Source organism: Sinocyclocheilus rhinocerous, unplaced genomic scaffold (genome assembly GCF_001515625.1).
Source record: "Sinocyclocheilus rhinocerous isolate Xijiao unplaced genomic scaffold, SAMN03320098_v1.1 scaffold317, whole genome shotgun sequence".
Lineage (NCBI taxonomy): Eukaryota > Metazoa > Chordata > Actinopteri > Cypriniformes > Cyprinidae > Sinocyclocheilus > Sinocyclocheilus rhinocerous.
This window is the reverse complement of record NW_015633534.1, coordinates 801,505-818,151: the sequence shown is the minus strand read 5'-3', so window position 1 is coordinate 818,151 and position 16,647 is coordinate 801,505. Positions and strand designations below refer to the sequence as shown.

General features: G+C 38.7%; 1 protein-coding gene across 1 annotated transcript in view; it reads left to right on the top strand.

Moving 5' to 3' along the window:
* LOC107744255 (A disintegrin and metalloproteinase with thrombospondin motifs 6-like) overlaps positions 1–16,315 on the top strand; it is an 83,757-nt gene extending 67,442 nt beyond the window's left edge. The window contains exons 19-24 of the mRNA XM_016557791.1: positions 1,856–1,994; positions 4,471–4,600; positions 7,693–7,897; positions 7,986–8,162; positions 12,354–12,510; positions 15,061–16,315. Coding sequence (XP_016413277.1) covers positions 1,856–1,994; positions 4,471–4,600; positions 7,693–7,897; positions 7,986–8,162; positions 12,354–12,510; positions 15,061–15,170 — 918 coding nt within the window. The 3' untranslated portion in view covers positions 15,171–16,315. The remainder of the gene's footprint in view (positions 1–1,855; positions 1,995–4,470; positions 4,601–7,692; positions 7,898–7,985; positions 8,163–12,353; positions 12,511–15,060) is intronic.
* The last annotated feature ends 332 nt before the right edge of the window (positions 16,316–16,647 follow it).

The following is a 16,647-nucleotide window of genomic DNA, read 5'->3' as shown; positions in this document are numbered from 1 at the left end:
ACCTTTGAATTATTATCAGACTATAAAATCTCACATAGTTAAGTTGTCTTATAGTAAAGTCACAGTAGTGCTACTGTAGAGGCTTGTGTTCTGAATGTGCAGTTTGAAACTGCTTGGCTCATTCTAAATAAAGTCCACATCTGTGTACAAACCTCACATGAACTCTGGCTAGCGGTCTCAGAGTTAACCGTTATATATGTTTGCACTAAAAACCTCTGTCTGGCCAAATGAGAGTGCTCATGTGCACATGCTTCAGCACGCGTGTGTGTGTTCATTCTGAAAAGCCCCGTCTCGGCAACCACAATGGCTTTTGCCTGGACAAAAGTGCTGGAAATACCAGGCCTGGTCGTAGCGCCGCTGGAAAACATACAAGTGGCTAGTGCACCGCAAGCCATTGTGGCCCACACTGGTTAACATGGCTTTCCAGTTTATAACACACACACAATTACAGCTCTCTGACTAAGTAATTCAGGAGTAAAGCTGATGTGATATGCTAAATATCTGCTCGTTCAAGCTGAACTGAGGTTGGGCTCATCCAAAAAATCTCCGCTTCTTCAGGGCTGTACAGTGCGACATATATGTCGCACGTGCTACGAAAAAACTGGTCTGTGCGATGAATAAATTTACCACTGTAGCACGCGTGCGATACAGTTTTGCATGTTCATAACACAGCTGCTTAATAGTGTGAAGTGATTTCGTTGTGCTTGTTTGTGTGTGTGAGATTGATTATACTTGGTAGTTAGAGGTGTGCGATATGACCATTTTTGAATGTCTCCACAATCTGCTTTTGAAGAAATATCGTTGTATCGTGCTACAGCGCACATTCTATCAGCTGCAGTTCTGGCACCTCCCTCCGTCTCAATATAATGTACAACGCCACATGCATTCACATCAGTGTTAGCTCAGCGGTAGAGTTACTCTCACGGAACACTGCACTTATGCGCAATCGCAAAACTACACTATTTCCATCTGCTTTAAAGCAATACCGGTTAAACATTTAACTCACGTGCTGTTCTGCATGATAAAATAATGACAAAGATTTTTATCTTTGCTCACTTTGCCTAAATGTCTGCCATTGTTTTTTATTTTATATTTTGTTAAGGTGTAAGAGGTGTTATGTTTCTGCACTCTTCCATTTTTATCAAATTAAGAAAACTTTGTCTAAAAACAATTTTTTGTATTTTTTGTGCTCTGTATGGAACATCAGTGCCTGTTTAAGTGATGAACTCCATTACTTGTGTTTGTTTTCAGACATGATAACAGACGTTTTATACTTGTGCTACAACATTTTGGCCTGTGCTACAAAACTTTCAACCTCTGTAGCACCAGTGCTATGTGAAAAAAAAGTTAACGTACAGCCCTGCCTTCTTAATGATTTGATTGCTCTGTTTCATGCATTTTTAAGACCTCAGTATTTGTCTTTCTGTCACCCATCCAAGACCAACTTCCTTTGCCAAAATCCTTGGGGCAAAAGACCATGGAGGTCTATAATACCTGGAGAAATTCCCATTCATCTCAATGACAGTTGCTTGGTTGGCGCATCCAGCCTCGGACGTACACAACCCGCATCCATCTTTGCTCATGGACACATTACATTTTTCTTCTTTGAGCCAGTCAGGCAGGGAAATGACATCACGACAACACTGATTGGCTGATGCCACCAAAGAATGTGCACCGCCCCGCTATGAACAACTCTAAAATTCCATCTACTAGTAATATACTGAGATTTTGTGTCCGTCAGTCTGCTAATTGCCACAATTTAGAAAAAAAGTTAACCAGGTAGACCATGAATTCTTCATTAAGACAGTATACTAGCAACAGAAAAGTAACCACAATCAATTTTTTATCTTTTCAGGTGCTACTACAGGAACAGAACTTGGGCATCCACTACAAGTTCAATGTGCCGATCCAGCGTACAGGAAGTGGGGACAATGAAGTGGGCTTCTCCTGGCACCATCTGCCCTGGTCTGAGTGCTCAGCAACATGCGCAGGAGGTAAGACAATCAATCATTCACATCCTTACTAAGAAAATTTGTTGTACCTATTGATAATGTATTACATTTTGGAAGTAACTTGCCCAACACTGTTGATCATTAGCCATGTTTCCATCCAAAGTTGGGAAATTAACTTATGTGCAAAGTTTCCATCCCATGTGTTCAAGAGAACAAAATTGTCACTTCCTTGGAAACAGGCGCAAAGTATTGATAATAAAACTGAAAGTTGTTGCATCCTGTGGCTCTTTTTCACTAGGCCTACATAATAAATCAGGATGCCTGATGTTTGGGAATGCAGTCTTATAGGAGGTGATTATACTAAATAATTTTGATGATGGATTTTGGCTCAGGCATTTAAAAATGGTTAATGACGTAACATTTGAGATGATGTTTGATTAGTTATCCAGTTATAACCAATCACATCATCTGTTGAGGCAAAGTCACATGACTTTTTTTGATGCGCATCAATGATTTTATTCAATAAATGTGTTCCCATTGTAGTTTACTCGCATGATAAACAATGATCAGACTCAATCGAGCGCAAGTCTTTTATGCACATGTTTTAAATGTATGTGCATCCTGGGGTTCCATGAAGTGTTTTTATGTGATATACCAACATTTACATAAAAATAGATGAAAATGTGAAAAATAAGTGGACAGACAAAAGTATGTTCTTGACAGTGTCCCTGCCAGGCTTCATAACTAGCTAAAAGGGATAGTTCACCAAAAATGAAAATTCTGTCAACAGTGAGTCCAACACAAAAGTGTACATTTTGAATAATTTACTGGTCGTTCTTTTCTGTTCAGTTACAGTGAACAAGAACTGAGCTTTTGAGCTTGAAAAAGGAGAGTTGATGAGAGAAGCAGCAAAGTCTGATTCTTGAATAATTGATCTTTTAAATGAATCAGTTCATCCAGTTCACAAAACCATTTTGAATTGATTATAATTGATTATTCATTATGAATTGAACTGATCTGCTTCATAATTATCAGTGAATAACAACTGAAATTTTGGTTTGGGCTACATTAATACTTTCATGGTGCTGTACTTTTATGTTCTTTTTGAATCAAGAAAGCTCCTTTTGCTTTGCTATGTCTTTTTTTGTGAACCGTATTGGACTGGAAATTAATTCTGGTGTTTTTAGCCGAGTCATCTTTTTTTATTAGTAATAAAATCCAATAGAATGATAAAATGTGTATTTTATCTGACATACGACTATATGGTCCATCAATTTGTACTGCTAATGTACAAGTTATGCAGTGAACAGAAAGGCTGCCTCTTATTTCAACATCTGAATGTCGTAACCACATGTAAATGTGAGCCCTCACCTCAAATATGACCAGACTGTTCAGGCTGCCCCAAAATAAATGGCTTTCTTACAACAATAAATAGTTTTCCTCTCTGCTTTTTTAAAGTGTGGCCATTGAAAACATTCAAAATACTTGTTATATTTCACCAAAATATGCAAACATCGCAGGCTAGTCCACGGAGGGTTTTCTCCGGGCTCAGTGAACTCGACCTCATTTGTTGCCTCAATTCATTTGAACACATTTTAGTTTATGTGGAAATACCCCAGAGCAACACTTATGTCATTTGTGAAATTTTGTGTTATTAATACAACTCACGGCTGTTCTGCTGGCAAGCCACACAGGGAGCGTTTAAACATCGAGTGAACTGCCATAAAAATTCTGCAATATGCTTTTAAAAATGATTCTTGATTCACACCGCTACAGATGCTTGGACTTGATTCCTGCTTTTCTACGAACTCCCATTAAATTTCAATGTTGCCGTCTTATTATTTTGATCGTTATGTGCAACAACACTGATAACGGTCTTACATCATGAACTGATGTCATGAGATTTTACATTTACCCTCTAGTTTGCTTTCAGCGAATCAAATCTCTTTTCTCGAAAGGGGTCATCGCACTCCCACTGGAGTATTTCATTATTTCGGCTACCCAGTCAAGAATGCCGTATTGGCAGCTATTAGATCCACCTCACAAGGTGGCCTTGCGCATTAGCCAAGCTTGGCATAAACCGGCTTAACTGGAGGCTAATGTCTTTCCTTATGGGCCCCAAAGAACCCCTGCACCAATGGCTCCTAGCGCTGAGTATATAGCGTAGCGCACTATTCTGCCATTACTGTGGTAAGGCTCACTTTTCACAACCAAGGGCCAAAGAAAAGATTGGCTTCTCTGTAAAAGTCATTCACTTAGACACTCACTTCAACCGAGGCATTTACACACCTAGATATTATACTGAGGGAAAAATAATATCGCCTCCGTGCCACCATCCACACAGAGTGCTCTGCCAGCAAGTGGACCCCTAGAGAAGAGACAGAGAAGTAGTTTTACCTCAGGGATCGACGCCGACCACACAGCGCCTTGTACGCGAGCTGCTGAAGTGTCGAAAACGATCTCCCAGCTGAGAGCGCGAGGCAGATGAATGAAGTGATGCTTTATTGTCTTTTTGCAGGCTCGCAGAAGCAGGAGGTGGTGTGTAAAAGACTGGACGACGGTTCTGTGGTCCAAAACAGCTACTGTGACCCAGATGGCAAACCGCCAGGGAACCAGCGACCTTGCAACACCGAGCCGTGTCCTCCGGAGTGAGTATAGCAAATTTGAGGTGTAATTTGAATCTCAGTCTGAAAATTTGATTCATATCAGGAAAAAGGCAAAAATTATATATTAAACAATTAAAGTACTGCTTATTTATAACCATTACCACTACTGAAAAACAAAGAGAAAATATGATTAAAATTAGAAAATAATAATTTATTTTTTGCAATGGGACATTGTTCATGACAGTTTTCACATTTTCTACTAAACATTCCTTCTAAATGACTGTAATTTGAAAATGTATGATTTTCATTCTCATTCAGTCATTCTCATTTCGGTAATCTTCGGTGAAAAATAATCTGGACGATGATCATTTTTATTATTATATTAGTATCAATTAAATTCAGTATAATGAAAACTATCATCATACTTTCTTAAAATTGTACTTTAAAGGGATAGTTCACCCAAAAATGAAAATTCTGTCATTAATTAATTAATTATTTAATTATTCACCCTCATGTCGTTCCAAATCTGTAAGACCTTTGTTCATCTTCGGAACACAAATTAAGATATTTTTGATGAAATCTGAGAGCTTTCGGACCCTCCATAAACGGCAATGCAACGGAAATGTTTCCATAAGCAGAAACATAGTAAGGACATTGTTAAAATAGTCCATGTGACATCAACTGTAATTTTTCGAAGCTACAAGAATACATCTTGTGTGCAAAGAAAACACAAATAATGACTTTATTCAACAATTCTCTTCTGCGTCACTGTCCTCCATCATTATCGAGAGTACCACAACGCATGAGCGTGCTGCTGCTGATGTAGAACACGCATGCGTTGATCCTTGCAATTCTGTCCACATTGAAAGTGAAAAATTCTGCACAACATGACAAAATTTCAACCAATCAGAAGATATTTGATGTAGAGTAATGAGCAGTGTAATTACGAACAAATGATATTTCACAAGAAGCAGGGCTACCCAGCGTGACGCATCAAAATTTCCTGTCTCTTGTCATGGTCTCAGGTGGTTACGAGACTTAGATTTTAATGAAAACGATTTATTACATCACATCACGAGACTGTGTTACAGTATGCTACTGAGAAATAGGGTTTAACTGTCAAGAAATTAATCTCATAGTGTAGAAAAAAGCTTTATTTATTTATTACATACAAAATCAACTTTTATATATATAATTTTCTTTGAATACTGAGGTGAAATATATCTAATTTCCTAAACATGTGGCTTATACTCAAGGTTTTGCTCTCTTTGCCAGCCTAGGATGAATGAAATACAGAAATTTTATTCCGTTTTGATGAGCCTTATCAAAATAGCACATAGCTGCCCAGAAATAAAAAACGCAAAGTGCCACAACCCGTAATGTTTAATTTGTCTTTATAGCATCCCGGCCATAAAGAACCTCTTTGAAGACAACTTAAAAACTAAGCAACATGATTTATTTCTTCATATGTTGCCTATTTTCATTTGGACTTTGGTGCCAAAATCCTAAAGGCGTCCAAAAAAAGTATGAGTGATCACCTGCGTTTAATTGTATTGGCTAGCAGAGTTTATGAACCCTCAAGGGACAATATCCATAAACGTGTGGAGTATGCATGTGTGCGGCGGCCAGACGCACTTAGCGCTCATTTTCAATGGGGCGAGAAGCTGAGCAAAGTTCACTTGTGTCTGCAAATTTTAAATTGGAAGGAGGAATTAAATGGTTTTGGCCTCTGCGCTCCTGCATCTTGCCAGTGGAGGGTTTAGTGAACCTGAACCCCAAGATGGGCATCACTAATAACATCATCTAAAATCTATTTCCATCTCCACCTGATGTCAGAGGAATGCAGTCTCTGGCCCAGAAAGGGTTATGATGGTCATTCGAGAACACCCTGTTGTTTTTGGGGAGGTAATTTTCTTTAATGATCTTGCAGATAATGAGATTATTTCATTAATAATTTATGTCCAACTTTAATTTTATTTTACTTGTAGTGTTTCATAAGACACATCGTCCGTTGCTTTATCAGAGCATCGCCAAGAGAATGTAAACAAACCGCACGGAACTTAATTCAGCCGTAACAAATGATAAAAAGTCAGACGTTTATATAAAAATGCCTGTATTCCACAGCCCAGCGAAAAGTGTAGAACTCATTTAGCCAAAAATGAAGACAAATTGAACGCAAATTTGGAATTGTTGTTGCCATTGTGTGGAGTTTCGCAACCCGTTGAACGTTAACAATGTGTATTTGCAGGGTTCAAAACTAAATGAGAGTGCAAATATGGTTTTGGCGAGTAAATAAAATGGCGTTTCAGGCCATTTATTTCAGAAGTTTGTTTTCCCGGTAATTCCAGACTGCTATGTGGCGAGACATTATTTGAAAATAATATATAAAAATCTAAATCAAGATCTTGATGGTTTTATTCAAGGTTTGTATATGATGCTGGAAGTGTGGAACAGTCACTGCTAAGGAGAATCTATTTATTTATTACTATTTGTAATAAGGGCAACACAAATATATTTTGATGAAATAATGCATATACAGTTCTGTGGTTGGTAATAAATATTTGTGGATGGAGAATTTTCTTTTTGTGAAAAAAGTCAGAAAGATGTTTTAATGTTTTTGTCTCTCAGGCTCATCAATGCTTCATTTATTTGATAAAAAATACAGTAAAATTGTAATATTGTGAAATAGTATTACAATTTACAATAACTGTTTTCTATTGTAATATATTTTAAAATGTAGTTTATTCCTGCGATCAAAGCTGAATTTTCAGCATCATTACTCCAGTCTTCAGTGTCACATGATCTTCAGAAATCATTCTAATATGCTGATTTATAGTATTTTTTTATATTTTTGTGGAAACCATGACGTTTTTTTTTTTTTAGGATTCTTTAATGAAAAGAAATATCAAAAGAACAATTTACTTGAAATTTCTTTCTTTTTTTTCTTTTTTTGTAAAAAAGGCCTAAAATCTTATTGACCCCAAACTTTTTTTATATGCTATGCATATTTCACCAAATAAATATTTTATAATGCAGAATACAGTTCTGTGGTTGTTAGGAATTATTTATGGCCTATTTATATTATTTATTTGCATCAAAAAGTACATTTTGGACCCCATTTATTTGTGTTTCAGGTGGTTTATCGGTGACTGGTCAGAATGTGGGAAGACCTGTGATGGAGGCATCCGAACACGCACTGTTTTGTGTATCCGTAAAATCAGACCCGCCGAGGAGGAGACCCTGGAGGACAACCACTGTCTGACCCATCGGCCAATAGAACAAGAGTCCTGCAACAATCAGTCTTGTCCGCCCCAGTGGGTGACACTGGACTGGTCTGAGGTGACTTGATGTGTTTTTATGTATTTGTATTTCCTCTAGAATGCCTGGTAATCTTCTTGTTTTAATATTGTTGTGTTTTTGTTTATAGTGTACCCCAAAGTGTGGCCCTGGCTTCAAGCACCGCATAGTTCTATGTAAAAGTAGCGACCTGACCAAAACCTTCCCACCAGCCCTCTGTTCTGACCACAACAAACCCCCAGTCCGTATTCGCTGCAGCCTTGGTCGCTGTCCGCCGCCACGCTGGATCCCTGGAGAATGGGGACAGGTAATACAAATTTACTCATCCACAGTTTTATTCATCCTGATGAGGACAGTTTAACAGAACCAGAACTTGCAGACGGCCTAAAAGGTCCCAGGTTGCTTTTGGTCTGTTTCTGTTCACTTTGAGTTCATCTGTATGCAAGGAGTCTTATCTATATACAGTCTTGCTTTTCTGGGAAACTGGACCAAAACCATTGATGAGTCATTCATTTACTCAGGGACATACACAATCTCCCTCAGTTGAAATCGTGGTCCAGGGGCACCGAGATCGGACTGAAAGGGCACTTTAGCATCAGCAATTAAAGGGGCGAGGGGGTTCGAGCCTCCAGAACCCGACTGTTGCGCTCTTTAGAATCAAGTACCATCCTACGTTTTTCTCTGATTGAATATTGCTTCATTTAAAATTGGTTGTGAATACAGTTTCAAATTCACTGTAAAATGCAATCAAATTTAGGCTTGAATATACGTATTTCAGGTGTCATTATGATTTAGAACAAATAAAGAAAACAAAATACTCATAAATCCAAGGCACTCGAGTAGTGTGAAAAAATTAAAAAGCCTTTTTAATTTTGGCTTTTTAATTTTTTCACACTACTCGAGTACCTTGGATTTATGAATATTTTGATGATACAAAAGAATCCCGCATCCAAAGAGCACCGCTTTATGGATTTTTACACCCCAGCAGCAGTTTTTTGCATAATTTTGAATGTAAAAAATGAAGGAAACAGTTTTGTCTTTACAGCAATTCCTGGTCTGAAAATGCAAAGGCTGAGTAAAGACTGTTTTAATACAGTGTGAAAAAGACCATGTGTTTAGTTAACGTCAACAGAATTTACACTCGCATAATAAACTAGTGTCTCTGGAAAGCCAGTGACGTGTGTTTCTGTGAGTGACAGCGAGTATAACAGCCCAAGAGTGTGTAGTGGTAGTAATATCATCCAGATTGTTTGAAAAATCCAAGGCACTCGAGTAGTGTGAAAAAATTAAAAAGCCTTTTTAATTTTGGCTTTTTAATTTTTTCACACTACTCGAGTACCTTGGATTTATGAATATTTTGATGATACAAAAGAATCCCGCATCCAAAGAGCACCGCTTTATGGATTTTTACACCCCAGCAGCAGTTTTTTGCATAATTTTGAATGTAAAAAATTAAGGAAATAGTTTTGTCTTTACAGCAATTCCTGGTCTGAAAATGCAAAGGCTGAGTAAAGACTGTTTTAATACAGCGTGAAAAAGACCATGTGTTTAGTTAACGTCAACAGAATTTACACTCGCATAATAAACTAGTGTCTCTGGAAAGCCAGTGACGCGTGTTTCTGTGAGTGACAGCGAGTATAACAGCCCAAGAGTGTGTAGTGGTAGTAATATCATCCAGATTGTTTGAAGTTTATCTCTGCAGTAGACAAGGTTTTCTGTCAATGCCAAGAATATCATAATTTTGAATGTAAAAAATGAAGGAAACAGTTTTGTCTTTACAGCAATTCCTGGTCTGAAAATGCAAAGGCTGAGTAAAGACTGTTTTAATACAGTGTGAAAAAGACCATGTGTTTAGTTAACGTCAACAGAATTTACACTCGCATAATAAACTAGTGTCTCTGGAAAGCCAGTGACGCGTGTTTCTGTGAGTGACAGCGAGTATAACAGCCCAAGAGTGTGTAGTGGTAGTAATATCATCCAGATTGTTTGAAGTTTATCTCTGCAGTAGACAAGGTTTTCTGTCAATGCCAAGAATATGTTTTTAAAAAGACAAAACACATCACTCTCAGACAGATCCTGTGGGTTTCTCTTTTTAAAATAATGTTACGATCATAATAACTGTGGTGGCTTATAGTAAATCTTTTTTTAAATGCCACAAACAAAAGATAGACAGGTAGTATTCAATAAGGGAAAAAATGTAGGGCAGAATATGATCTTATCCTTCAGGAATTGATTTCTGCATTTTTCTTTGGTTCCCATCAATTATTATCACAATAACTAAAACGTGTCATAACATTTGTTTGGGCACAGATCTTATTTTCTGCAATGAATCCAAAAGCCAACAAAAAAAATCGTATTGTTTTTGTTTTCTTTTTGGATTCATTGCAGAAAATAAATCTGTGCCCAAACAAATGTTTATGACACGTTTTAGTTATTGTGATGATCTTCAACAACTAAATTTTAAAGATGAAATACTATCAGCAAACGTCGGTTGGAGTACTGTTATCACGAGAATATCACACTCCTCTCAGCCAATCAGATTCGAGGACCGGAAAGAACTGTTGCACTTGCAGAACGCAAGCTTCTAGAGGGCACATAAGTCTGAAGTAATGAATTTAGGTAAAGGGGTGATATAAACCATCAATATTGGCTTCATGTAAAATTCTACACCACTTATAAGTGATAACGAAGGTTACAAAATCAACAATAATTTTATGATCTGAAAAATATATTAAACTAACAAAAGTCCAGATTTTTCCATCTACCTGAATGAAGCTACAACTACTGTAGTACAAGTTTCGCCATCCTATGATTCCTGCAGTGAACTGGGACTCTCATAATGGAGAGGCTGTTGAAGGGAGCCGTGGGCCAAAAGGTCACTGGTTCAAATCCCACTTAAGGCCCTCACTGACATATGCCGTCTGTCAGGGGCTCGCACTCTAATAAAGTCTGTTTAATTTAAAGGGGATGAAATGGGAAGGCTGCTGGAAACTCATCTGAGATGTCTGCACTCCCAGTCCCGTGAGGGGTCCTTCACTGTGGGTCTTACACGTGTTTATGACTAAATCCACATCAGATCCTTGTCTTGGCATGCGACGTCAGCGTTTCTGTGGCATTCACACTAGGCACTACAGCAGAGTGACTAATGAGCTAAATTTGTGTGTTGTATTGGGTTGCAAGGCAACTCTTTGGTTTTTCCATTGAATCACTGAGCTACATCATGGTAAGAGACTACTGGAATACATCTCAGTTTCACTTCAGACAGACGCAATTTACTCCCTCCAGCAACGTCGAGACCTTTAATGTAGAACAGCTGACAGTAGTCAGAGATTCAATTAAACTATTACAATGACATTCCGCAAGTAGCTTTCGCTCCTTAGTTTTGGAGCACTGATTTTGGGCCAGAATTCACAAGCGTGCCATAGACCGCCTGATACACACTACACACAAACACGCCAAGTGCAGACTAAAATCACTTATACCAGTCTGATTGGTTTGGCTTCTACACAATGGACTCTATGCACACTACAATCTGAGCGCCAAACGAGTTTCCGATACAGAATTCTCCCATAGAAAACTGGTAGTAGCAAACTCTTTCTGTCATATTTCTATTTCATATTTAATAACTGTCGATCACAACTAATTATATTGTATATTATATATATATATACTGTATAAGCAACTGTAGTGTATGCAACATTTTAGTAATGAGTTTTAAAACTTTAAATACTTTTAGTGTGAAGGTAGATCATATCAGTATTGCTTTGTCTTGTAACTTCCTCAAGATTTAATTTTGCGCTTATTTTTTCTCACAATTTCCATACACTGCACTGCACTGGAAGTTGCGGTGACCACTGAGTGCCACTAAATGCGGAAGCAATCATCTATAGAGTGCATTTATAGAAGTCAACATGTTTTTATAATTATAAGAAATAACCAGTTGCTAAATTTCCCTGTGGTTCTGGCATTGAGAGGTCGAGAGAGAGAGTTTTGTTTGCACTACTTGGTAGAAAGTAAGAGATATCCTTGAGCACACCTTAATATTCAACTTTATTTCAGAATTTAATTTGATTTCAGATTTGCTTGCCCCTAAATACTCTGTAAATCAAACTAACTGTTGTTGGTAACAATTGTTGAACCTCTTCCTGTATAAGTCAATGGTTCTTGGCTAGAATAGGTTGCAAAGTGGACAAGACGTCCACTAGGTGAAGTCTAACTTAATTGGCTCATTATGGCAAAGTGGCTCGAAAGATATTAACTTTGGGTTTGCGTATTCATACATGTTGTCTCATATTTCAACTCAGATATGCTCTTCACTAATTGTTGTACCATTTCAAACAACTGATTTTATTATTGTATTAATTTATTAATAGAAATAGAAAGAGACAATAATGTAGAATGTTAATATCAGTATCTGTTGTAATATCTCTGCATCCCCAGTTATGACGTATGTACTGTATTAGAGGCTGTACTAAAGGCTCGCCGTGTGTTTTTGCAGTGCTCTGCTCAATGTGGACTAGGGCAGCAGATGCGGATGGTTCAGTGTCTGTCATATATGGGACAGCCCTACACCGAATGTCCAGAGTCACTACGGCCAAACACCATGCAGCAGTGTGAAAGTAAATGTGACGCTACACCCATCTCCGGTGGCGACGGTAAGTCAATCACTGTTCCGCTAATCACGTGGCTTATGAGCGTTTCGTTTGAGCTGCATCTGGCTTTGATCACAGTGTTGACATTTACAAAGTTTGTGGCCTCTGCGTTCAATTTTGAATTAACAAAGGATTATATTGTTCTGTTCTTGCCTGTTATTAACTACCTCAGTTTGGAATCGAGACACTATTTAGGCGATCCTGGATTCAATAAAACTTCCATGACCCTCGCGAGATGGATCCCTATTCAGATTCCTTCACTGGGGAAGCAGCGTTAGATTATCTCTCCTAATGGACCCTAATAGGATTAGTTGTATCCTAATCAACAACAGTGACAGAATGTCTACTTTCATTGTCGTCAGCCATGGCAGTTTAAAGAGCCTAATAAGGAAGACATATTAATTGAGGTAGAGCCAGTTAGCACCATCAGCACACTGCCACACTAATGCAGATGGCCGTCTGCCCGCGCCGTGAATCAGGTCGCTCTCTTTTTACGCTTAGATGCTGTAATTACCATAAGAGGCTTGTGTCCAGGCCCTGAGTCATGGCCTCTTTTGAAGGAGAACTCAAGAGTTTTGGCTTTGACTCAAAGGAAGTCTATTAGCTTTCCAGTGCTGCAGGGTCATGCAAGATTCTGTCCCTGTCCTACAGAATCCCCCCTGGACACGAAAATAACTTTTAATTGGTACCCTATACAGTGCCTGTTTAGAAATCCCACAGAATTACTTTTTCATGTAAATGTAAATACGACATTTAATATCTTTTGACTGTTTGACAGATACAGGCACGTATTTGTTATGGTTTCCCCAACAGCATAGTGTCACATTTGCGATTTTAGAACAATTAGTGGAGGGACTATCAAGCTGCTAGATTCAATTCAGATTTCACACCTAACCACAGAAATGCCCTTGCTAACCCACTGTCCTTCATATTCACTCAAACCGTGGGCCAAAGCGGGCCAGCTGGGGCTAGAGGAGTGGTTATGAACAAAGGCGGAGTTTCTCCGCGTCTGGAGAGCTTCAGCGCCGCGGATCATTTCATAAAGTTAACAGCTATAACACCAGCATTAAAGACTTAAAATAATTTTAGTTCAAATCTCACTTTCAGACAGCAGCGAGTGTTTGAAATAACTTGATCCGATGTGGATTATGATCACCATGCAAGGCAGAAATATTTATAAGCGATGCAAAAGACTATGCACGCTAGCCATTAACGTTACCATAGTAAACATGGTAAATACGACCGCTTGAAGAAATCAGACGTCGGCTTCTTATTCTCTATCACAATCATGTATTTATTTAGTAACATATTTTATCTGTCATAAGTCTCGTCTCGAGAGTTTAGCTCCGCGTATGTCTTAAAAATATAATAATGGTTTTTGTTCGGGAGCTTTTATAAAAATATAGAAATGATCATTCTTTCTAAATGTGATGTATATAACTGTGACTACAAATAAACAGAAACAGACTCGACTGAATAAGTAGGTAGGCTATGTTCATACCGCTTTATTTCTGTGTGACTAATTTTCAATCCTGATAAATTAATTCATTATGATCAATGCATCACTTATTATTGTAAAACATTGATGCTTTTGGATTTAAATCTTTAACAAAGCATGCAAACAAGCGACCGCTTTTATCATGTTCGTTTTGTGATCGCGCTAGTTCCAGTGACTTATTTCTTATTAGTTTTCTGATAACTTCTCTTTGTTGGTGAAATGATGGGGTTGCGTGACGTTGTTGAGAGGCATGTAAAGGGCGGGTTTTAGTGAAGCGCAACTGAGTTTCTGGCCCGACCGTGGAAACGCAGCGTGATTTTGGCCTCGGTGCTACAGGTCTGAGGCTATTAGCCCCACCCGGCCCATTTAAAGCACTGGCTCGCACTGGCCCAACAGTGGAAAAGCGGCTACTGATTACCACCTAGATTCACACAGACATCTGAAATATGACTCGCATTCTAAGAACCCAAAAGACGGTCCTCCAAACATGCTTTTCATTAACAACGATGAGGGATATGAGTAAAACTTTCTTCAGTGTAGTCAATATAGAAACTCAAAAGACTAGTTTCAAAAGACTAGTTTAATTACTTTAAGCTTGTTCGGTTTCAAAGTAGCTGGTGTTTATTCCAATGAAGAGTTCATGAGAGATTTAAGAGAGAGAGCTGGGCCCAGTTGTAGATCCCAGCAGTCTCTGGGTTCTGATCAAAGTCCTGAGTCACTGTTCCACACAGACTTGCCTATCATATAATTGGATAGTTCAACCAAAATTAAAAGTCTGTCATGATTTACTTGCCTTCATGTCATTCTAAACTCATCTGACTCATTTTTCTTAATGATACCTTTATTCTGATTTCAGAGCTTGACAGTCCCAGCGCAAATTAATCTTTTGTTCCACTAGAGCAAAAAAAGTTATATGAGGGTGATGGCAGACTTTTCATTTCAGGGTGAACTATCTCTTTAACAAGCTTTCAAGTTTCCCCTTTGTGGTTCCCCAGTATCAACCACTTACTCCTTCACGTATCCTTTCTCATTCCACCTTTTTTCTCTTCCCCTAGAGTGCAAAGACGTAAATAAGGTGGCATATTGCCCATTGGTGCTGAAGTTCAAGTTCTGCAGCCGTGCGTACTTCAGACAGATGTGCTGCAAGACGTGCCAAGGACACTGACCCCATGGAGAGAAGCAGAGACAGATGCTGCAACGAGGAAAGAGAGAGAAAACTGGCAGAGAGAAAAGTCAATGCTGGGCACAGAAGAAAGAAGCCTCTCTCTCGCTAATCAACACACACACAACTGCTTTTAGCCCTGTGGAACCCAAACCACTGCTCAGCACTGCGCTGACACCTGTTTTATTTTCACTTCTGTGAAGTGGGAATGTATAAAATGATCATTATTGTTGTTATTTTTATAATAATAATAATAATTGCTATTGGTTATTATTATTATCAATGTCTTTCTGTTGTTATAATCCAAAGTGCTGGACACAACACTCACAGAAGTAGCACAGCAGAGGTTTACTTCAAGGCACCCACATAAGGGAGTTCGGGACATTGGTATAACCCTGGGTCTTGCATACACACTCCTAACATGGTTCTGTTGGCAACATTACATTCTGGAACATTCAAACCAACAATGATTGCTCACACTGGCAGCATCGGATCGATTGGAAGTCATTTGTTTTGAATAAGAGTTGGTGATTTGAGGCAACATGAGTGTCAGAGACTGTTGATGGTGTGACAAAGTACCGTAACCAACAACCGGAGTGCAGACACTGTCATTCATGTGATCCGGCATCCGATACAGCAGTCTGATAGGAACATTTCCAAACATGGATAGTACTGAAACTTGGTGACTGCAACATGCATTAGGTTTAAGGTAAAAATAACAATCCAAATTTTCCACCCAAATGATATTTTTCACTCCTAAAATCAAAGTAGTATAGATCGGGGGTAACCAATCCTGCTCCTGGAGAACTGCAGACTTCAGTTCCAACCTGCTCCAACACACCTGCCTGTTATTTTAACTAAACTCTGTGGGATGGTAGCCCTCCATGAGCAGGGTTGGTATAGGCTGAATTGACTTGGTTTTTGATTAAAAGTACAGACCAGGAGTGGCCAATCCTACTCCTGTAAGGGTCAATATCCTACAGAGTTTAGCGCCTACCTGCCCCAACACACATGTCTGGAAGTTTCTAGTCATCCTGAAGATCCTAATTAGGTGTGTTTAATTGGCATAGGAGCTGAAACCTGGCTGCATTCCACTTCGCTTTTAGTCGAACACTTGCAAACTTCTCTAAGCACTTCCCCTCAGGCGAATCCCCTCTGCCATTTTAAAGTGCGTTCTACTTTGTTAAGTCAACAAGGGAGGTTTATAGAGAGCCTCAACCCCTCGATTTTTACTAAGGGTGCTTAGTGTACACTTCAGGCAGCTCCATGTACCAGAATGCAACAGGATTGTGACGTCACCTCAGATCGTGTTTAATTTACCCCCACAACTCTGATATAATAATTATTTTTCAAATATTAAAAACAGTCCAAGCATACGTGTACACATATGCTGCATAAAACTAATTTGTAAGGGGGGAAAATGTAAATAAATCAACTCCATAGCAGATTCCAATTGATCAAGGGTTTAGCACGTTCCATT